The sequence below is a fragment of the Chrysemys picta genome, chromosome 11, assembly GCF_011386835.1.
Source record: "Chrysemys picta bellii isolate R12L10 chromosome 11, ASM1138683v2, whole genome shotgun sequence".
NCBI classification, from domain to species: Eukaryota; Metazoa; Chordata; order Testudines; family Emydidae; genus Chrysemys; species Chrysemys picta.
Genome location: NC_088801.1, coordinates 30240245 through 30264569, shown reverse-complemented (window position 1 = coordinate 30264569; position 24325 = coordinate 30240245). Strand labels below are relative to the sequence as shown.

The window sequence follows — 24325 nt, the reverse complement described above, 5'->3', positions numbered from 1 at the left end:
AAATACATTTTTGTATATTGTAATGAGATGTGAGCTCTAAATAAAGGAAATTCACAATGTATTCATTTACATATAATAAATTGAATATATACATACACACAGTCATATGCACATATATATCTTTTATACACACTTTATATGTATACAAGCTAATGACATATTCAGGGTGTATATATATACGCACACAAAATGTGCATAAATTATAGATATAGACACCTTTTACACACACACACACACACACACACACACACACACACACATATATATACATGCATATGTGTATATTACAGAAATATATGGCAGTGTAGTCCAAGATAAAGTTTACCAGCAGGTGTTTCGGATGACAATGTGTCTCAAGTGTTCCTCCCCTCCACCCCCACGCACAAAGTGAAAACATCTCTGCAATTGAATCTCCAATACTACACAGTTTATTTAGAAAAAGAAAGAGAAGAATACTTTATCCATTTGAAACTAGATAGGAGGAATGGAATTAGCCAATTTAGAATTAGGCCTGAACACGTTTTTTTCCAAGGGGAAGGAAACCACAGTTAATCAGATCTTTCAAGAACATGCTTTACATTGCTCAATCAAATAATGAATGCCAGGGAAGCTGTGTAGGAAGGGTACTAAAAATCATTACCGTATCCTTAAGGTTTTTCAAGACAAAGGATATAGCGTGAGGATATCCCATTTAGGAAAATGTTTTTATAATATATGCCATTTGGCAAAACTTTGCTCTTTATTAAATCAGGAAAATTCATCCATGGCAGTAACGGTTTTGTAGTATTCACAGAGGGGTATGACTTGTGTATGGCGTGGACCATATTTACAATAGATAACTTACAAAAGTTATTCTACATAGTTTTAGTACATACAATAATTGGAAAAAAAGTTTTGCGCACACCAACAACCTTAACAATCCACGTCAATAAAGATGTTCTCTTTTCAGAAGTGTCTTCCAAACCTCTAATATACCGTATATACTCATTCATAAACTGATTTTTTTTAGTAAAAGAGGGAAGCACCAGAGAAAGGGGGTCGGCTTATGAACGGGAATAGAGAGGGAGAGGTGGGACACAGCCCCTCCCCCCAACAGAGGGAGCAAGGAGAGGCAGAACAGCCAGCAGAGACAGAAGGGAAGAGGTGGGGCCAGAGTCTCTCCACTGCGGGCCACGCTGCTCTCCCCCCAGCCTCCGAAGCAGCTGTAGCTCTGGGTCTGGCAGGCTGCAGCCGTGCCACTCAGCCCAGCCCCCAGAGCAGGCTGCCCAGTCCAGCCCATTGGAACATGCTGCGGCCACCCACCCAGTCTGGCCCACCAGAGCAAGCTGCGGCTGCGCTGCCCAGCCTGCCGGAGCAGCTCCAGCCAGGTCAGAGACATCCTCCCCTGGCCCTCCCCCAGATAAGGTGGGAAGGGATGGGATGGGGAGAGTGTGGGGGTCCCAGGCTAGGGGTGGGGTCATGTGGGGGTTGTCACAGGGGTTACTCCCCTGACTCCCAGCTTCTCCCCCCAAAAAAATTTCCCCACCAGTTGCTGTCCTGGCCCGTCAGGGTAAGCAGCCGGCGCACCGGGACACTTTGTTTACTTAGGTTTACCTCCGTGCCTGCGGACGCTTGAGGTAAACAAACCGTGCCAGCTTATCCTGATGGCCCGGGAGCCAAAGTTTGCCGATCCCTGAATTATAGGGTCGGCTTATGAACGGGTTATAAAAAATTTTCCATTTTTACTTATCCATCTTGGGGGGGGTCGGCTTATAAACGAATCGGCTTATGATTGAGTATATACGGTAATTAAGATCTTGATTAGTAATTGTAGTGTGAAACAACTAATTAACGTATCTAGAAATGCTTAGCCCTCCCCCCCCCACACACACCCCTCTTAAATATTGTGACTTGATTTCATAAAAGTGTAAAAGTTTACAAAAAATAAATCCAATTAAGATAAGCACCTCACGGCAAGAATGTGGTCTTTTGCTCAAAATCTTTGAGATATATTGCATGTATCTAGAAAGATTGCTTTTGTTGCAACAAGTAGAATAGTGGATTCCCCCAACACTAGTGTTTTTTCTCATTTGAAAGTATGTGGGCAAGGGGGAAAGAAAGAGGAAGCAGGGTCAATGAGGTTCTTACCAAAGTTGAGAAAAGCAACATGACTGCGTGCACAAGGAGAGAATAACTAATGTAAATACTAACACTACTCTATTTTTTACCCTGCATCACCTTAAAGATAGTGCAGTGCTTTATAATATTGCTTGTAGAACAATATAAAAACCCTTTATCATTTATTGGTCCCCCAAAACTTTTATGTCCTTAAAAATCCAATTACTGGTAACTTTAAAAGATCAGAGTAATTTGTTTTTGTCAAATGTGACTGAAGATTAATGGATACAATCAGGAATAATTTGGTGAAAACATATCAAACACAAGGAAAGCAAAATTTGTTGTTAAGTGAAGCATCAGACATAATAAAAGAGCAAATTCCATGAATGAACAGCAACAATACACAATTCATTAACCAAATGCCTATGATTATTTCACACTTCAGAAAACTACTGATATGATCAGAATATGTAGTAACAGGATAAATATAGATTACCTTCAACCATTCTTTGTGCACTTTCAATTACAATTTTTCCAGAGGCCCACCAACATAATAAGAGCAAGACTGAAAACCTTAGTCACATAGGTTTACCAGCTATTTAGTTTTCTTTAATAATCCATTAAAAATCATAACACACCAATTACAAATTGGAATGTATTCCCCAATATATCAATATGCTTATGTTACTTGCTTTTACTTTATATAGAAAACTTAAAAGTTTATATAAAATGAGCATACATTTCAGCTAAATGTTTTCAAACAGACCTGGGGGGAAATCCTGGGCCCAGTGAAGTCAATGGGAGTTGACTTCACTGGAGCCGGATTTCATTCCTGGCATCAGCGGAACTGCACCCTCAGACATAGGGTATTCCTTTCACCAGTCCTGAAGGTAGGTGCTAGATGCCATGCAATTCTGCAGCTACCAATCACGTTGCATGCAAATCTAAGAAAAACATTATGGCTGAGATTTGAAGCACACACGTCAGGGAGTTCAAAGTTAAAGATGCAGTATAGTGTTACTGTATAGTGTTACCAAAGTACATGGCACTAACATATGAGAAATGGAGGTTATTTACCTGTAACTGGAGGTCCTTCGAGATGTGTGGTCCCTATCTCCATTCCACATGTGCTTACGAATGCACACACTGTGCCTGAAACTGAAGATTTCTAGCAAGTAGTGTCATTGATCCACACCCGCGCAGTTGCTTTCTTTGTGCTCCAGAGCTGAAGGCTTAAGGGGCCGGTACAGTATGACACCTCTCCAGTTCCTCTTCTTACCAGGAAACAGATAAGATCTAAAGCAAAAGGGAAGGAGGGTGGGTAGTGGAATGCAGATAGGGACCCCACATCTCAAAAGAATCTCCAGCTACAGGAAGTAACCTCCATTTTTAATCTGAGCACGGGTCCCTATGTATATTCCAGACGTGGGTGATTGATAAGCAGTATTGAAATGGGGAGATGGGACTGGAATGCAATTAATACAGATGCTTTTAATACTGCAGGCCTAATAGCTTCATCTGAAGAGGAGCTTGAACTAATGTGTAATGCTTCATGAATGAATGGATGGAACTCCAGGTAATGGCCCAATACATGTCCAGTATAGGTACCTCTTGAAGAGATGCTGTTGAGGTTGCTTGTGCCTTAGTGGAACGGGCTCTCATCCCCCACCCTGGGGAAGAAATACGTGCCAACTGGTAACACAGAATGATGCAGCCAGAGATCCACTTTGAGTGTCTCTGAGCAGATAATGCTTTTCCTCACAACGGTTTCACTAAAGCTACAACTATTCAGTGATTTTCTAATTGGTTGTGTCCTTTGCAAGTAAAACGCCAGCGCTCACCTGACATCCAAAGAGCAAAAGTTTCCTCTCCTCATTGGAAGCATGAGGTTTTGGGAAGAATACCGGTAAGTGGATATGCTGATTGATGTAAAACTCAGAAATCTTCCCCTTATGAAAAATAGCGTAGGGCAGATCAGCCACGAGTGCTCACTCTTCTAGCCAATGTGATGGCAATTAAAAAGGTGACTTTCACAGAACATGTAGCCAGCGTTTCAAAGTATGGTCTGATAAGTACGGATAGTATGAGTCTGAGGTCTCATTGTTGTGTAGGCTTCACCACTGAGAATGGAAGGCACTGATTGCTGCTAGATGGACCAGCAGGGAACTAATGGGAAGCCCTGAAGTTTTTAGAGACAGAGGTAATCTAAAATACCAGTGTATATCTGCAGATTCTGGAGACAACTGGTTGCTTTGGGCTCACTAGAGAAATGCTTCCATTTAACCAGATAACATTTCCTGGTGGAGTCTTTCCTATTTTGATAGAACATTCATTCTCAGAAGTCGTTCAAAGTCAAATGTCCATTCAAATTTGTGAAGTGAAGGGGGCCTGAGTTGGGATATCCGATGTTACCATTCTCCTCGGTAAGCAGATCCAGAAAGGCTCAGATACTGATGGGAGGATGGGTTAACATTCACTGGAGATCTGGAAACTACAATTGTCTGGGCCAGTTGGATATTATGAGAATGACCTGAGCTTCATCGTACTGAATCTTCTGTTTGAAGATGTTCCCCACTGTGTGAAGATCTCATTAAGGACAGAATTGTGTATCTCCCATTCATGGTCCATGGAGAAGTGTCTGCTGAGATTATCCACTAGAGAAATCTGTGCACCTAATAGGTATGTAGCCAAGTGCATGACATGGTTTATGATGCACCAATTAAAAAAATTGAGTGCTTCCGAGCAAAGAGGAAGGATTTTGCTCCACCTTGTTTATGTAAGAAATAGTTGTATATTGTCTGACATTATTTGGACATGGAGAGATCAAATAAGTAAGAGGAATGCATTACAGGCAGGATTAACTGCTCTTATCTAGTAGGTTGATATGCATCCTAGCCTCCCGAAGATTCCAAGTGCCTTGTATGGTGTAGTTGTCCAGGTGGACTCCCCATCCAATAAGGAATGTGTCTAACAATGGTCGCATCGAGTGTGGGGACTCCCACACATACTTTCTCTGGCTTTGTCCACCAGGCAAGAGAAGCCATGACCCTCGTGGGAATTCTTACTCTGGTGTTGGGGGCGGGGGTTCTCTTTCATGAGTAAGTTGACCAGAGCCAGGCTTGTAGGTAATGTAGATGAAGTCTGGCAAATGATGTTATAAGTACACAATGCTATGTGGCCTAATAGTGAAAGGCAGACCTTGACAGTGACTCCTGGTCTGAAAGTGACATGTCTTATCAATTTTTTCATGGTCTGGAATCTCTCCATAGGGAAGAAAGACCTTGCTGAGATTGAATTTAAGGTCACTCCTATGAAGTCTATAGTCCTGGTGGGAGTCAGATTGGACTTTCCTTTGACAACACACATTCCCAAGGTTGCCAGAAAATGGAGCAAGAATGAAGTTGACAACTGGACCTCCTGACTACAGAGACTAAGGGCATGTCTACACTGGCAGAGTTACAGCACCGGCAATTACAGCGCTGCTCAGAGAGCACTGAAGGGAAACCGCTGTTGTGTGTTCACACCGTCAGCTGCCTGCACAATAGTGTGTTCACACTTGCAGCACTTGCAGCGGTATTCGGCGTGATGCACTCTGGGCAGCTATCCCACAGAGCATCTCTTTCTCTTCTGCCACCAAGAGTTGTGGAAAGGCGGAGGGGGTCACGGGGCATCCTGGGTCCTGTCCCAATGCCCCGTCATGCATTGCTTTGCATCCCAGCATTCCCTGCGCTTCCGTCCACATTTGGCGCCATCTTTAAATGGTTTGTGTACTGCGTGCACTGCCTCTTCGGGCTGCAGGAATGGATCCTGAACTGTTGACCAGTATGCTGCTCGCTCTCACCAACACGTCATGAGTGGCGGTGGAGTTATTCCTTAAGCTACAAAGGCAAGAGGAGTGCGACATTAATCTCATCACGCATAGTAGCAACGACACAAGATAGCTTGTGGCATTCAGAGGTGCTGACCACGCTAGAATGACACTTTTGGGCTCGGGAAACAAGCACTGAGTGGTGGGATCACATCCTGATGCACGTTGGGGATGACAAGCAGTGGCTGCAGAACTTTTGGATGAGGAAAGCCACATTCATGGGACTGTGTGATGAGCTCGCCCCAGCCCTGCGGCACAAGGACACAAGAATGAGAGCTGCCTTGCCGTTGGAGAAGCATGTGGTAATTGCACTGTGGAAGCTGGCTACTCCATACTGCTACCGATCGGTCACTAATCAGTTCGGAGTGGGAAGGTTGACCGTTGGACTCGTGTTGACGGAAGTCTGCAGGGCCATTAATCGCATCCTGCTCCGAAAGACCATGACTCTGGACAATGTGCATGACACTGTGGATGGCTTTGCACAAATGGGCTTCACTAACTGCAGAGGGGTGATAGATGGCACGCACATGCCAATTCTGGCACCAGACCACCTAGCCACCAAGTACATTAATCACAAGGCATTTTTCCTCAATGGTTCTCCAGGTGCTTGTGGATCACCATGGGCGTTCCACAGACATTAACACAAGGTGGCCCGGAAAGGTGCATGACGCACGCATCTTTCAGAATACTGGCCTGTTCAGGAAGCTGCAAGCAGGGACTTTCTTCCTGGACCAGAAGATCACTGTATGGGAAGTCAAAATGCCCATTGTGATCCTGGGAGACCCCCGCCTACCGCTTAATGCCATGGCTCATGAAGCGATACACGGGGCAACTTGGCAACAGCAAGGAGCGGTTCAACAGCAGGCTGAGCAAATGCAGAATGACTGTTGAGTGTGCTTTTGACAGTTTAAAAGCCCACTGGCGCTGCCTCTATGGGAAGCTGGACCTGGCCGATGACAATATTCCTATGCTTATAGCCGCGTGCTGTATGGTCCATAATATTTATGAAGGGACGGGTGAAAGCTTCACTCAGGGCTGGACCACAGAGGCTCAGTGCCTGGAGGCTGAGTTTGAGCAGCCAGAGACCAGAGCTATTAGAGGGGCGCAGTGTGGGGTCATAAGGATCAGGGATGCCTTGAGGTAGCAATTTGAACCTGAAAGCCACTAATACTTGTTGCTATGCTCGGGAGTGCATTGCTTGTAATGATAGGAGGTGATTGGTGCGGACGATGCAATATGTGGGTTTAACATAATTGTATGTTGCTTTGCATGGCTCTTTTTGCTTTCAATTAATAGAATAAAGATTGCTTTCAAACTAACAATTCTTTTATTAAAAGACAACAACCGGAGGAGAGAGTCAAACAAAAAAAACCCATCAGCAGTGAGGGGGATGGGGGAAGGGAAAGTCCCAGGAGGAGGGGGGATCCCAGGATGGCTAAAGATTTGTATGTCCAGGGATCATATCCAACCTTCTCCTTTGGAGTACAATGGAGCGGGTACGGTACTTCTGCAAGGCCAAACTGCAGAGAGATGGGTGTTGAGTGCAGTGGGTAGTGGGAATCCACACAGCTGCATTGTGATGGGGCGGGGGGGAGTGGAATGCCGTGGGTATAAACTGGAGCCAGGAGGTTGATAAGAGTGTGTTGGCGATGTCTGGAGAGAGCATGGGAAAGTTTTGCGATAAAGGCTGTGAGGAGGGCGGGCATGGAGCTGCTCAGTTTGAAGAACTAGTATTGCCTGGAGCATGTCTGCTTGGCAATCCATAACCTTTAAGAACCTCCATGGTTTCATTCTGGCATGTCGCGTTCTCCTTTCGGTCCCTCTTCTCGCTGTCCCACCACTCCTTCAATTCCTGTTTCTCAGTGGCGGAATGCATCATAACATCACGCAGAAAGTCCTCCTTAGTTCTTCTTGGCCACTTTCTAATTCTGCGCAGCTGTTCAGCTGCCAATAATAAAGAGGAAGGCTGGGCTCCCAAGGTCTTCTCTGTGAAGTTTAAACGCAACATTTTACAGAAGCACTACTGTTTGCAACACAGACAACACTGTTTCAGTGCGTTAAAACACAGCCAGTACTCATACACCTGTCACTAACTGGCTGACCCCAGGCAAGCACACATGAGCCACAAGACCCCCAAAATAGTGAATAACTGCAGGCACAGGGTAAATAACTCTTCCCGGACCCTGCTGTACACTGGGCATGTGGCGCTTGGGGAGAGCCAGCACTGTAGGAGGGCCTGATAATCATTCCTGTCCCCACACTTTCCACAGGACGTGATCATTATGGAAGATATCTCGCTGCTGACCGTGAGCAGGGAATCAAGGGGGAGAGGGGGTTTTCTCCAAGACTGTGGCTTCTGCCCTGGCCCCTATGTGGCTCGTCTGTGTGCAGCAATGGTCCAGCCCCCCAAGTGACGACACAGTGGTGCAGGAAAGTTACCGTTAATGGGGCAAGAAACAGAGCAGCTCTGCCGAAGAACCCGCAGCAGCGGATTGCCCAGTATCTCCATGAGAGCTTCCTGGAGATCAATGAAAGGTTTCAGAGTAGCAGCCGTGTTAGTCTGTATCCGCAAAAAGAAGAACAGGAGGACTTGTGGCACCTTAGAGACTAACAAATTTATTAGAGCATAAGCTTTCGTGGACTAACAAATTTATTAGAGCATAAACTTCAAAAGTTTTTTTTCTCTTAATTAATTGGCCTCTCAGAGGTGGTAAGACAACTCCCACCTGTTTATGCTCTCTGTATGTGTGTATATATATCTCCTCAATATATGTTCCATTCTATATGCATCCGAAGAAGTGGGCTGTAGTCCACGAAAGCTTATGCTCTAATAAATTTGTTAGTCTCTAAGGTGCCACAAGTCCTCCTGTTCTTCTTTTTTCTGGAGATCAATGAGGGAGATTCCCGTGAAGTGAGGGAGTCAATCAGCAGCCTGTTCGGCCACTCAGACTAGGCATGCGGTGGGAGACAAGCCCACTTTCTGCAATTCTCCTGCCCCCAACAACTCGCTTCCGCGACTCCCAAAAGCAAATCCAGTTATCAGGGGCCTCCTCTCCAGTGTGCGCTTCGCCAACATCCGACAGCTGTGACTGGCTAGCCTCCTCCGGGGTAGAAAACAGCTCCTGGCTGCATGCATCTCAGACCTCCGAGTCATCTTTGTAGAACCATCAGCTCGTGGGCGTAGCACAGGAGCAGCGATTTGCCTCCCGCGCCTTGTGGTAGGTGTTCCGCAGCTCCTTCACTTTGACCCTGCACTGCAATGTGTCCTGGTCATGGCCCTTTTCTGTCATGCATTTTGAAATCTGTCTGTATGTATCATAATTCCTATGGCTGGAGTGCAGCTGGGACTGGACAGCCTCCTCTCCCCAAATGCTGATGGGGTCCAGCAGGTTGGCACTGCTCCAAGTGGGGGATCGCCTGGTGCGTGGGGCAGGCATGGCCACTTGAAAACATGTGCTGAGACCACTGCATGCATCACTGAGCAAACAGGAAGGGGACTTTCAAAATTCCAAAGGAATTTATGGGGTGGGGATGATAGTTGGTCACCTGAGGGCAAGGCAGTAGAGTTCAAACTGATGACCAGAGAGGCTGTGACTGGCTAGCCTCCTCCGGAGTAGAAAACAGCTCCTGGCTGCATGCATCTCTGACCTCCGAGGGGTGCCTGAAGAGGAGCCGGGAAGTGGACTTGGGGAGAGGAAGGAAAAGGAACACAGAGTACCCACAGTCAACGATTTCTAGTACCCACTTGTCTGTTGTGATTGCCCCTCAATTGTGAGCAAAAAAGGGTGAGGCAGCCATCAAAGTTTGGAGGAAGGGGCTGTGGTGGATGGCATCAAAGGGGGTACACAATTCTTGATCATCCCATCAAAAAATATCCCTGGATAGAGAATGGGATTCAGTAGCTGCATTGTGGTAATATAGGGATATCTAGGGTTTTGTACCTTCTGGAGACTGTGCAGTACTTTGAATGAGTGCTGGTGGTAGAACAGTTGGGCAGGAGGTCTCGGTTTATACACCTGTTTTTGGTGTTCTCTTTTTGGGGCCAGGGACTCAATGTTCGAGTCCTTCGACTAGTGTAACAAGATGACTGAGTCTCTAAACAAATTACTCACTGAAAGGCAAGTCCTCTGCAGTGTTTTGAACCTCTCGGGGGAATCCCAAGGAATGCAGCCAAGACTCACGCACCTCTGAGTATACCTATGGCTATCCATCTAGCCAGTGTCAGCTGTATTCACTGCAACGTGAAGTGATGTTTTAGCCATCAGTTTGCCTTCCTCAATGAGGGCCTAGAATTGGGCTCTGTCCTTTTGAAGTAGTTTAAATTACATATTGCAGACTTGTAGAAAACACCTTTCTCCCCATAAGGTCAAGTCGTTTAGAACCTTTATCTGCCAGTGTAGCCTGCACCACCAAGGAGTTGGATTGGCAGCAGCAATCCCTTGAGATCAAGGATGATCTCTTTCACAGATTTTTTTTTTTTTAAGGGTCCTTTGGTGACCGAGGAGTCCGAACCTTGAGCCGCGGGCTCATGGGCAGACATTGCAGGTGGTGTTGGAAGTCAGGGCTGGGCCATGATTGCTGCGTGACAGTTGCCCTTCCATTCTTTTTTGGCATTTTTCTGCAACCAGGACAAGGAGATTTTCCTCAAATGTGGACATTCCTTCTCTGACAAGTCTTCACCTGTTATCCCTATCCTGGGCTGCTGTCTCCCAGTATGTGGTGTCAATGCTACATCTCGAGGATGTCTTTAGAGAGTTTCTTTTGGCCTCGCTGTTTTTCTCCTTTGGTGAGTTGGGCGTACAGCAGTTGTTTTGGTAAGCGTTCATCAGGCATGCGCACACAGTGCCCACTACACCTCAACTTGTGCTGGATAATCAGGACCTCAACACTGAAGAAGTTGGCCTCTGTGAGGAAACTGACATTAGTGCAGCGATCCTCCTCCTTTACGTTGAGGATCTTCCTAAGAAAGTGCTGGTGCTGGCATTCCAGGTTTTTCAGATGTTTTCTATAGGTCACCCAAGTCTCAGTCATAGAGGAGTGTTGGGACTACCACTGCTTTATAAGCCTTATAAAGTCCAGTGTGTATTCTGATGATGTGATTATTGAACACCTGCCAATACTGGCACAGCGGATTCTGTGCTGAATCTCTATGTCTATGTCTGCCCTCTGTGAGAGATGGCTGCCAAAATAAGCAAGCTATTCTACATTTTCCAGTTCTTCTCTGACAATATAGATCTTCCTTGCTGGGTTTGATGATTGACCGGGAGCTGGCTGGTGAACTTTTGTTTTGCCAATGTTCAGAGTTAGCCCTAGGCTTTTGTAAGCTTCAGAGAATAAATTAAGGTCTGTTTGTAAATCGCTCTGTGAGTGTGCAACTACAGCACAATCATCTACGTACTGTAGTTCTGTAATTGTTGCCGATATTACTTTAGTTCTGGCACGGAAATGAGAAAGGTTGAAGAGGTTGCCATCAGTCCGATATTGGATGGCAATGCCCTGTGGTAGATTGTTTTGGGTGAACATTTTCATAGCTGCTAAGAAAATGGAGAAAAGGGTGGGTGCCCGTACACAACCTTGTTTTACACCAGTTCAAATGACAAAGGGCTCAGAGGTAGAGCCACTGCACAAGATGGAGGAAATCAACCATGAGACTCTGTAGAAAATTATGTCAGAGTTTGGCTGCCCAAGCAAATTTATCACAGAGCCTCATGGTTGACAGAGTTGAAGGCTTTGGTCACAGTGATAAAGGCCATATACAGCTCCTGGTGTTGTTCTTGACATTTTTCCTGGATCTGCCGGGCTGAGAAAATCATGTTGGTCGTACCTCATGATTGTCTGAAGCCACACTGGGACTCTGGAAGTACTTCCTCTATGGGGAGCTGGGAACAGGATGCGTGAAAAGAAACTCCACTCCTTTGGCTGGTACAAAATAGCACCTCTCTGCCCTTTTGGGATGGGGGTGCAAGAAGCCAGCGTGTGCCAGACTACCTCGCTGGGTCCATGATGGCCTCATTTATTGGGAAGGCCACCCTACTAGGACCAGATGGTTATAGAAGATCAAATAAATGATTTTGGGTATCCTCTAGTAAAACCTGAAGGTTATTCGCCACTCTCTACAACAGCTCCTGATAGCACGTGTGGTCATCAGAGGGGAAAGTGAAGACAGGACACTTGCCTCACCTGATGAGGAAGATGAAACACCTGTCAGTACCTGAGGATCCGTTTCAATCATCTCTTCCTCATACTCCAACTAAGCTGGCAGGTGTTGGATGGGAGAGGTACCGTGGGACGTATGAACTGATCCAGACATATACTGTACAATCGCATGGGCTCCAATATGAAGGGTCAGCCAGTTGATGCGGACCCCATGGCAATGGGTACCACCTATCCTTTGGATAGTCATAAATGGATGGAGGACGAACCCCAGATCGTCTCACGTCTATGTCCAAACTTACTTCCCTGCATGGGAGCAAGGGATTGTCTGGAGCCTCTGACTTCTCTGACAGCTCCTGTTCAACTAGTGGAGCTATCTGTACTGATGGGTGAAAACTCCTGCCTAAGGTCTGAGGCAAGGATCATTCCCATCTCCTCTATGTCATTTTCTCCTCTGGTGTCAATGTGTCTCAGAAGAGTCCGACCCAAAAGAAGAGGATATGGAAGGGTGAAGATATCTTCTGGTGAAGTGAAAGTTTTGGTTCATCCAGGAGTGTAGGGTGTTCTGTAGTCAGAACTGAAGAATCTAGCACATCCAGGGTCATCATAGATGACAGGTCTCTTCTGGAAAGGGTCAGTACCATCAAAAAGTCTACTGGGAAGCTCTTAGATGATGTCGGTAGGTGCCAATCCTTCAACTTACAAATCAAAGCTGATATCAGTACTAGCGGATCCTTTCTCCTTCACATCTCACCCTCAATAATCAGAGGATCTAAGCAAGCCTAAAATCTTTAGGACCTGTGCACAAGGACTCACCCACCTTGGACAGAGTCAAGGAGGGAGCTCTTTTCTTGGAGCAGACCTGAAAGGAGGTGCTCTATTCTTATGCCTATGAGAGTGCCTCTTACTTTCATGAGAAATCCTGGATGATATCTCCCCTTGGGCTTAGCAGCTCTGGTTTCCACCCCTGAGCTAATTCTCAGAGGGGTGCTGCTCCTCAGTTGAGGCCGATCCATAAGAGGGATCTCCCTGGCCTGGATCAGACCGAGGTCTCGTAGCCTTCTCTATAAGTTGTTTTCTCAGTTGGTGCTCTCATGCCTTGTGGGTTCAAGAGGGAAACAAACAGCAAATGCTGCACATTTAGCAGAGACATGCACTTCTCCCAGACAGTAGAAGCAGTGTTGGTGCTCATCACTCATGGAGTATGAGATGCAGTTCTTAAACCGGGGACTCTGGGCAGTCTTTATCTACAGGAAGAGACTCCCCAAGACAGAAGAAAACTGTTATACAAACTCTACTGAGATTAAAAACTAACTATACAAAAATACTAAAAACTATTTACAATTTATTTACAGGTGCATTAAGAAGCAGAGGAAATCTGTGGACACAAGAGGATTCCAACTCAGGCTGTGCGACGGTAAGAAGGAACTGGAGAGATGTTGGTCCACACCTCCCCTTCTACCTTCAGTTTGGAGCATGAAAAAAGTAACTGTGCAAGCACAGCTCAACAGGCACTACTTGCTAGAAATCTCCAAACTCAGGCATATGGTGTCCATGCATGCCCATATGTGGAATACACATAGGGACCAGCACTCAGGGAAGAGCTAAGCTGAAAAAGGCAATGGTTTGCATCCTTAAAAATTTACAACCTAACCACAAGGTGCACAAAAACAGCTCAGTGCCAAAAATTTTCTGAGAAATACAACCAAGAGAAGGGATACAGATTATAACTCAGCTATGCCTACATGGAATTAAATGGGGCCAAAAAAATTACTTCTCTAGCCTGAGGGCTTCTTCTCCTTGCCAAATATCAAAGCCAAACAAAGAAGAAGCTGCAGCTTCTTAAAAAATGGCCACAAAAATAATTTATTATAGAAAATGTTAAGCCATCTTAGAAGTCCTTACTACATTCCCATATAATGAATGGGAGTGGGGCTTTGTAAATATTCTTGGGCAGCTGTTCTAATTTTATAGAGCAGCATGAAAGGCAGCACTAAGTCTGAACTGTATAAGAGAGGGAGAACACAGTCAAGAGAAACAAGAAGTAGAGAGAGCAAGAGAAAATGAAAAATAGATAGTGTGGATAGTAATGCAGAACTTTGCAAGTGAGGTGAAGCTTCCTATTAATGTGGGTTAAGGCTCTGATCCTGTCCACTTTGAATTCAATGGAAAATACTCCCGTTGATTTCAATTGTACAGGGATCAGGACTTGTAAGAGGAATCTATGGCTGAGACTGGAGAAGAGGATGAAGTAATCAAGATGGGAAGTCATGAGAGCAGGGAACATTGTTGCTTTTGTTTTGTAGAGCCACAAGCTGATCTTCTCTTTCAGGAAAGTGACTTTTCATTGGTATTTTCACAGGTTCTGTTGCTTGAACATACATAAAGTTACCTTACAAGGGTGAAAAAAATCAAGACAGGATGGAAAGCAAGGGACACGTTTTGGAAATAAAGAAAAAAGCACCGGGATCTAGTGAAGGCCTGGATGTCAAAGGAGAAAAACACCAAAGACTCAAGTTTGAGTGATGGGAAGCATGCTGTGGCCAAACCCAGGTACAGTTGAGCCCTGTAAATTACCTCTTGGGCCATCTGTTTAACCAATAACTACCCAGCAAAGTCCTCAGAACAGGTTATTCCAGGAATGCTCAGCCTGTATTAGAGCGGAGCATGGCCATTATTCTGTAATTAACTGTGTTCTCAAATATATTTGAGTGTATATTAGTGTTCAAAGGTTAGTGAATGACAGACAGAAACAGCCAAAGTGCAGCCAGATGCTTGTCTACATATACATAAAACGTGAAGGAAGTTCAATAGAAAGACTTCAGTCAATAAAAGACTTAAGTTCATGCATCTCTTATGCAACAGAGTTGCGATTAGTACATTTTATAGATCAGCTAACTTATGTATTAGTTTTCAATCATTTTTGCTGTATAAAATCTGAATAAAAAGTCAAGATTTTCCTTTTTAAAAACATAGCAAACACAGCTGAATCCTAAATGAAGCAATCAATTAAAATCCAAGGTCCAAATTCACCCCAAGTAAGCAGACTTGGCTCCATTCACTTCAGAAGTGTTGGTCTTGTTTAAACAGAGCTAAATTTTGCCCCAATATTTTAACAAGAAATAATAATTGAGAGACCATTAATCTAGTACACCTCTACCCCGATATAACATGACCCGATACAACATGAATTCAGATATAACGCGGTAATGCAGCGCTCCGGGGGGGAAGAGGGGGGAGCTGTGCGCTCTGGCGGATCAAAGCAAGTTCGATATAATGCTGTTTCACCTATAACGCGGTAAGATTTTTTTGCTCCCAAAGATAGCATTATTTTGGGGTAGAGGTGTATTAAAATATGTCCATTCACCTTAATTTCGAAACAAAAAAATAAAACTTTCCATAAAGAAAGAGAGCAGAACATCAGAGACTTACCATGTGGATCTTCAAGCAGAATCCTATTGGTAGGTTTTAATGAAAAATCTAGACGGACTAATCTAAATCTGTGCTAAGAGTAAAATCTATTTAACGTGTGCCAAACATGTGAAAATGGTTACCAGCCATTTTCACATGACACCCCTACAGAAAACAGGGGAGTGACACCATATTTGATTGCTCATGTAGAAATCATGCCCAGCCCTCTTCTTTCCTAATGAAGTTGGCTGCAGACTGCCATATGGCTTTTCCTTCTCTCTTTCCTGTAAATTGTCCTCCTGCACAAACCTCGATGACTCACATTTTAAATTAAAGATAAACCCAATTAACAAATTCTTCCAGCCTCTATTTCCATATAGCTGTACCAACGAAATATGACTCTTAGTTTCCTTCAAGTTCACACTAGACATTGGGATCCAAAGATAGTTATATAATCAAGTCTTTGGAGGGCAGTGGGGAAGACAGCAGGTTCCCCATTTTAAACCAGCTTTGTGTTTGAATATCCAGTTTCATTAATTTATATTAAATTGCATGCAAGCACTTTTATAGTAGGTGATTTTTTCTACCTGTAATATGCTCATACTTTCATGCCTCACCTCTTGTAACAGCGTCTAACGCACAGCCGCATCCTGTTGCTCCTCCTCCTATAACAAGCACATCAAATTCGCTTGTGTTTTGTAGAGCCAGGAACTGATCTTCTCTTGTAGGAAAGTGATTTTTCATTGGTATGTTCACAGGCTCTGCTGCTTGAACATACATAAAGTTATCCTACAAGGACAAAAAAAAAATCAAGACAGTATTTGTGTCTATTCCTCAGTGGCATGCAAGGACATTTTTAGTCAGACATGCAGTTGTATGCAAAATGGCATCCTTCACAGAGCACGACCTTGCACATATGGAGCATAGGAGGTCAGGCTGTGCAGAGAGTGCTATTTTTGCATGTTCAAGGGCCAAACAGAATCATCCTGCAGGCACAACCCAGCCTGGAGCACATAAGGCATGCCTTGTATACACTGATGGCACATCACTGATATTCCTTATAGAATAGGTATAGTTTAGTGGAAACTAATCAGAAAAAGGTGTCTTTTTTCAGTCACTTTTAAATCTAATAGAAAATATTTTAGCAAATGCAAAAGGTAACAAACAGCATTAAAAGAGTTAAGGGTTAGTTTGCAGGAGTAGCCAAGGTGAGTTAAATGTATAGTTATTGAGGGATTAATAAAACAAGATACAGTATCAAATACCAGAAGGGAGTATTGAAGATTTTATAATAAAGATGTATCCTGAATAGGATTAGAACTCTGTACTTTTAGCATATAAAATACAAACTTAATCTACTAGGCTATAGAGTCATTGCAGAGCAGCCAGCAGCCTTTGGAGGAATTATTTTGCACCAGAGGGTAGTCATATTATTTCTGTTGCTTCCATGGAACATTAAAATATTAATGCATTATTTGTATTGTGGTACTGATCAAAGGCCCCAGTATGCTAGGCGATGTACAAACAGATAGGAAGACAATCCATCCAGAGCCCAAAGAAAAAAAAAAGTTTAATTAAAAAAAACTGACTGTAAAGGTTATAAAAGCTAATGTTTTCTCATTTTTATTATTGAAAATCAGCTGTGTACAGCCCCTTTTTTTCAAACCTTAACCTACTTTGCTTTTATTTCTCAAATCATACAGTGTGCTAACTTTTTAGTGGTACAGTATAACAGTATTCATAGACCATTTCTGGTTTTCTTTTAATGGATTCCAGAATAATAATTTTCTCTAAAACAATAATTGTCTGATTTCTATAGTGACCCATCTCTCAGCTTGATGACCCTAGTGAAAGAGAATGACAAACTTTCTAAGTCAATGAACCTAAATGGGCAGGAAGCTTTGGTTTTTTGTTTATTTGGGGTTTTGTTTTGTTTTAAATTTAAAAATTGAGCATTTCCTAAAGACTTTACTTGGAGGTAAGAGGTTTGGTTAATATCAGTTTAAACAGATGTCTGAAAGCCCATGTAATTACGGCTATCCTAAAATCCTACTATTGGTTGTGCACTTCAAAAATCTATATTATGAGCACCATCATTATGGCTTGTAATCCACCTCTGCTATGTAGTATATTAATTACTTTATGTACAATAGGCTGTAGCCAGGTATCATAATTATTCCAAAGTTAATTAAGATGCAAGGCCACAAAAGAAATCGTGCTTGCTCTCTCGTACTGCCGTCTGCTCCAGCCCTGTCTTTCTTCCCTCTCACATTCTTATTCACCATCAACCTTCAATGTTGCACACAATTGGATAGTGGGTCACTCTCCAAACTATTGTTTTCAAGCTCTGAAGGAGCTGACAATCTTTTTCGTAATAGAATAATCACTTGTGGTGTAGGAAATGGATTTTGAGGACAAAATACCAAATCAAAGCATGTGCAAATAATTGGTATGTCTGGGTGCTTGAAGGCAAGGAGGATAGTTTTGTGGGTAAGGTACTGGAGTGTGAGTTAGAACACCTGTTTTCTATTCCCAGCTCTGGCACAGACCTCAAATGGTCTTGGGCAAGTCATTTAAGTCAACATTCAGAAGTATCCACTAATCTTGGCTGTCTCCATTTGTGGGTGTCCAAACTGACAACTGATTTTCAGAGGTGCTGATATCTGCAGCTCCTGCTGATCTGAAACACAATTTTGCAAGCCCAGCACCCCAGGAAATAAGATTATTTCAAGCTGAGTACCCAAAATTAGTGGTCACTTTTAGAAATGTGGGCCTCTGTAGTATCTCTATTTCTTCACCTGTAAAATGGGGGTAATACGTCCTTATCTCACACAGACATTGCAAGGCTCAATTCATACACATTTGTAAAGTACTTCTACATTAAGAGTGAGATTTTGTGCAAAGCCTCTAAGCCAGTGATTCTCAACCGGGGGTACGCAGAGTCTTCCAGTGGGTACATCAACTCATCTCGATATTGGCCTAGTTTTACAACAGGCTACATAAAAAGCACTAGCGAAGTCAGTACAAACTAAGATTTCATACAGACAATGACTTGTTTATACTGCTCTGTATACTATACACTGAAATGTAAGTACAATATTTATATTCCAATTGATTTATTTTATAATTATATGGTAAAAATGAGAAAGCAATTTTTCAGTAAGAGTGTGCTGTGACACTTTTGTATTTTTAAATCTGATTTTGTAAGCAAGTAGTCTTTAAGTGAGGTGAAACTTGGGGGTAGGCAAGACAAATCAGACTCCTGAAAGGGGTACAGGAGTGTGGAAATGTTGAAAGCCACTGGCTGCACCACTTAGACCAGAGCACACAGCCCAAAGGGAGGAGGGCTAAATTAGTTTTAAGCCATCTTTGTACCCTCTCGAATCCGATCCTAGGCTGCTCCAGGAGCTGAAGAAGCCCCCAGTCCAACTAAGTTACTGCAGCCTCCTTTGGTTGCCCTATAGGCTGCAGGGCTGCCTGGAATTTCTGCAGCGCTGCATGATGTGGCTCTACCCCAACATGCCCCTCCCACATTGAGTATTGCAATGACAGTCCTCTGGAAGTAACCTTACAGCTGCCTACCACAGTGCCTGTGCCAGGAAAATCCTCCCTTGCCACAACCAGGCTTTTAAGGCCCCCTTTATGCCACTCCAGCCCTCCCACCTAGTGCAAAGGGAGCAGGAAAGGGATGCAGATTTCAGCCTAAGTGTTGTGTTATATTATATTTTGCCATCTGAAAGCTGTTCAGTTTCCAATATTTGAATTGCTATATTTTTTGCACTCTGAATAAAAGATAGTAGAAATAAATAGGAAAGTAATATGCAGAATAGTTTATATAAGTGAGGTGACAACACTTATTTCTTCAGCAAGTGAAGTGTCAGAACTTAGAAACAGTAACTTTGGTGACTCAGTGCTGGAGTAGCTTCTAAAAAGTCACTTCTCCCTATCGGCTGAACGTGCTCAGCCCGATACTTCATTAAAGTTCTATTTATATAAATGATCATCCTAAGTAAACAGCTAGCTAAACACATGCACAATTCAGCAGCAAAGACATTCAGTCTACCAAAGCTGAATCTGAAAGAATAACATTACTATTTCTACATCACCAGAGGATGCACATGTCACTTAAAGATACAGGGTTCCATCCTCATTCAAGGTAAGAGCCCTTTGCACTACCAGTTTAAAACTGCCATATGCTTTTCCCAGTGATGTAAAGCCAGTTTAGTCAACACTATGCCACCTCCTCCACCCTTCTACACACTCTCGGCTCTCTCAGCCAGGCCACAGCGCTGCGTGCTCTGGCTATCATGGGCTGGAAGAATTGTCCCTAGAGGCAGTTTGAGCCGTCATAAGTTAGAGCAGTCCTATGGGGACAGGTTTGGCCCCAATAAGCCCTAGATCTGGGAGAGAAAGACTTGTAAGCACCTGTTTCCCTATCCCCTGCTTCAGCTCATCTTTAGCACCACGGAGGTTCAAGTACATAATCCCTCCTTCAATATACTTACAAACTAAATTAGAAATGTACAAATGAAAGGAGTATAAAAGTAATGTCATTTTGTTTAGTTCAGATATTGCTTTTTGGTTTCAGAGGGCTTATAAGAAGGTCGGACTCACCTCTGCAGGGCCTCCTGCTGGTCGTCCAGGGAATTAGCTCTCCAGCCTCTGGAGCGCCCTCTGCAGGCCGGTGATCCACCTGTCTTCTTCTGGGCTCCCGTGTCCCTCCCAGGACCCCGGTGCCCCTTGCTCTGGGTGCTGCCCCCTGGCAGTACCCACACGCTAGGTCTCCCCTCCCACTATCCCCACTTTGCCTCAGCACTAGGCCACTGCCAGTCACCAACTACCCCCCGCTCCCTGGGACAGACTGCAATATAGGCCACTCATCACTGGCAAGCAGGGTTTGGAGCTGCTGCCTTGTGGCCTAGCCCTGGGCTGCCCTCTGCAACCCCCAGTACCCCTGGGCCTTCCACTAGGCCGCAGCTTGGGGCTTTCCAGGCTGGAGCTCCCCAGCCCTGCTCCACTCAGGTACGCTATCCCTAGCTTGCTGCAGCCAGGCCCTTCTCTCTCTTCACTCAGAGAGAGACTGCTGAGCTTCTGGCTGCCCTGGCCTTTATAGGGTCAGCTGAGTCTGTTTGGGACGTGGCCCCAGCTGCAGTCACTTCCCCCAATCAGCTCAGCCTAAAAGCTGCTTTCTCCAGCCACAGCCCCCCCTGGACCGGAGCGGGGTTACCCCCCCGCTACAGGGCTTTATACAATTTTAATTAATTTTTAACATTGTAAAACACCATGACTTTGATTTTATAATAAATTTATGTTTATGTGGCGGCAAATAAATAATCAAGAGGCTCCCTATCTTCTTTCTCAATCTGCTGAAGAACATGTAGGTCACAAAACTGCCTGTGGTAATATCTACACTTCACTCAGAAGTGTGACTGCAGCAAAAGTAGACCTACCAAAGCTATCTCTGATTTTGCTAGCTCGAGCAACAATAGCAGTGAAGCCGAGGCAGCATGGGCCGTACAGGCCCACTCCGGATTCCAAGTATGTACTCAAGCAGTCACCCACATTGCCGCAGCTTCACTGCAATTGTAACTTGAGTAGATAGATCAAAAGTCAGCCACTCCTCTGACTGCAGCGTAGACATATCTTATAAGTTTCTGCAGGGTGTAAAGGCCAAGGACAAAAGAACTGATTAATACAAATGGGTGCGGCTAGTACTGAAATTGATTAAAGTGAACCAGGAAGAAATTTAGGCTGATCATCATAAGAGTTTCCTAACAGATTATGGAATATTCTTCCAAGAGAAATGGTTGAAGACTACAGATATTTAGCATTTGATTGGGCAATGTACTGAAGTATATGCATATAGTAGGGAACAACCCTGCAATGGAGTGTAGTCTAGTAGATCTAATTGGTCTTCACCCTCTAACAGCTCAGCACACGTTACTTGAGTTTAGGTTAAGTTACAAAATACTATCTTCTACCACCATTGCAGAGCAGCTGCTTTTGTCTATTACGCTGCTTTTCCCTATTACGCTGCTTTTCCACGCCTTCCCACTTGCGGAGATGCTTTGTATCTGCCTTTCCTCAATGTCCTATAATCTATATAGTTATAAGTGACAATCACATGACAATTTCACCATGTAGACCACGCCTATGACCTCCACACATGACGGCACATCTTTTTTAAATGCACTGAATTACACAAATTGCTCAATTTTAGAAAATAGCTTCATTGTCTCCTGCTCTATTGCCTGTGAATTATAGCTGTTAGAGACATCTTTCATCCCTAATTCTGATGAGCAGGGTTCCCTGAGATAACCAGCCAAATGGTGCAGTTTTCTGAAGTGGCCAATCAGCTCTGTAGTAATAGAAATGACTCAGAGCAAGGCCTCCCTGTAAAACTTTTAAAGAAAAATAAATAAATAAAAAGGCACATGACAAATATTTTCATGATCTGAAGGACAGTTAAAATACAATGATATTTTAAATAGGTTAAGCTTTACGCATGTCAACCTTCGGTGTCCCTTTAACAAATAGTTTATTGTTTGCCTTATAGTTCTCTGCAACACATCCCTGTGGGTGCAAGACTAAATAATGGTTTACACGACATCCCCAAGGTGAACTACTGACTAGACGGAAGCCCGATCTACAGCCTTCCATGGTTTATGAACCTTGGATAGTTCCACTCAAAATGATTAGATCACTTTCTCCCCATGTTTAAACCCTTATTAGACTTGCAAATTTTTTTTAAATGTTCTACACAGTTGTCACTACTGGTGCAACAGAAAACAAGATCTAATAATTAGTGTCTACTGCTGAAAGAAGTGCGTATTTAAAGACCACAGGCAATTAACAATCAGGTTGTCCTGTAATCATGTACAGTATTAATTTGAGCATAGTGTGTAGGGTTTCATGCAAATTACTTAATACATAAGAGAATGAAAGAGGTTGCTGCTGTATTATGCGAGTCAATCAATGGAGTAGTTAGATTAAAGTAAAATTGCTTCATCTTCTATTTATTATAATTAAGGAGGTACTAACCATATTTGTATACCTCCTCTAAGTCAAGTAAAAATTAATAAGCCTTTTTCACGACCTAATTTCGAGAAATTATAATGGCCCACTCAACCTAAAGTATTTCCCCTGCTTTTACATTACAAACTGCTTTTAGCTAACCACTTGCTACACACGTCAAACACAAATCAGATTTTAAATAAAAGCAATGTGAATTGTAACTGTGCAAACAAATTTTCACCAGTTTGATTTTTTTAATATGACATTTTCTTTAAAACCAAATCTATCCTTGGGGGAGCAAATTCCTGGCCTCTGGTTCCGTTTCTGATACAATGCTATTCCCCGGTACCTTTAATGAACCAGTAGGATTCACTGAAGCTTCCTGTTTTAATACACAAAGTAGAGCTGGGAGTGCAGAATATCCCACTTAGACGTGTGTCATTGAAATTTTAGCAGCAAGCTCCACTTCGCTCTAGCTAAAGTCTATTACCCCCTGAATTTTATTGTATTTAGGGTCCAATTTTGTAGCTATCCTCCACACTAGACAAAGTTATCTTCTTATCTGTAATTCTGACCTGAAGCCTCAATTCAACAAGGCACTTAAGCATAAGCTTATCTTTTAATGGGACTACTCACATGCTTAAAGTTAAGCACTTAAGTGATATGCTGAAATGGGGCCACAGAATGATAGATGAACCAAATTGTATGGATAGTTGAACGAGTCAGAAATGTGTCCATTTCTAGCTATCCACTACTATTTATGTTCATGTCTCTACAGTACATGAAAGTTTGTTTTATTTTTTTTTTAATTCAAAAATTCCCCCTCATCAAATTAGTTCTGTACAAGAGACAAGGTAAAAACCTTTAACAGGTTTTTCCAAGATAATTATCACCCTCCCTTCAGCAAGAGTTGTGTCAATTTCAACATGTTTAGCTGGACATAACATTGCCAGAAAAACAAGACTCAGCACTCAAAGAGGGACAGTCAGTGTGTACAGCTGAATATTTTCACAGCTATACCCAGGTAAAAGAACAGATCCTTTGGTATAGAGTCCTAAACAGATACCATATTAGTGTACATACAGCACGGTGCCTGGTGCTCTCGAAATTGATAGTGATTTATCTTGCTTTCAATTAAATGGGAGACCGAAGGAAAGCTGCATACAGGGATTCCATCTGAAATAATGTGATTCGTTTGGCAGCAAACAAGTGTGTTTACCAAAATAAGCGATTGCAGTTTATATCTACAATTTCTCAGGGAAGCATTCCTTGAATGGTTTTGATTATAGTCTTTGGGAGAACAAATTTAGTTTGGCAGCCTGAATTAAATCTTGAAGTTCTAAACTGATCTAGTAATCGTAAAGTAAGCATTTCTGATAATAATTTGTCCTGTATTATCTCTAGGTAGGTTTACATCATCAAACTCATGGCCATCATTTGGTAAGAGTAAGATTTAAATAAATAAATAAATCAGTTTCCTTTTCAAAGCAAAATATTCATCCTATTAGCCCCATCCAGATTCACATACCCTTATAGTGTAATGGTCATTGTTTATTACACATCAACCTCTGTGCCAGCTCGACAGAGGATGCAAGTCTCTTACAACTCATACATACAGGGCCTTGCTCTTTAGCTCAAGCTGTAGAAACTCATGCTTTTAGCTCTGGGGTCCCTGGTGCAACCCCAGTGTGTTGGCCAAAATGGCAGACATCCCAATAGCAGAAAGAACTGCTTTAAAGGAAGGAAATGTTACCATGAAGGCATGAGAAAAAAAAGAGTGAG

The 24325-nt window shown here is 43.3% G+C and overlaps 1 protein-coding gene across 8 annotated transcripts in view; it reads right to left on the bottom strand.

Annotated features, from left to right (window-relative positions):
• The window catches only part of GPD2 (glycerol-3-phosphate dehydrogenase 2), a 123129-nt gene that overhangs the window by 65289 nt on the left and 33515 nt on the right, over positions 1 to 24325 (bottom strand). For 7 of the 8 annotated variants that reach the window (XM_005296936.5, XM_005296937.5, XM_042860839.2 and 4 more), the window contains one exon: positions 16147 to 16318. In XM_005296936.5, coding sequence (XP_005296993.1) covers positions 16147 to 16318 — 172 coding nt within the window. Of the gene's footprint in view, positions 1 to 3174; positions 3308 to 16146; positions 16319 to 24325 lie in introns of those variants that run through there. The other variant, XM_065561753.1, reaches the window with a different exon arrangement.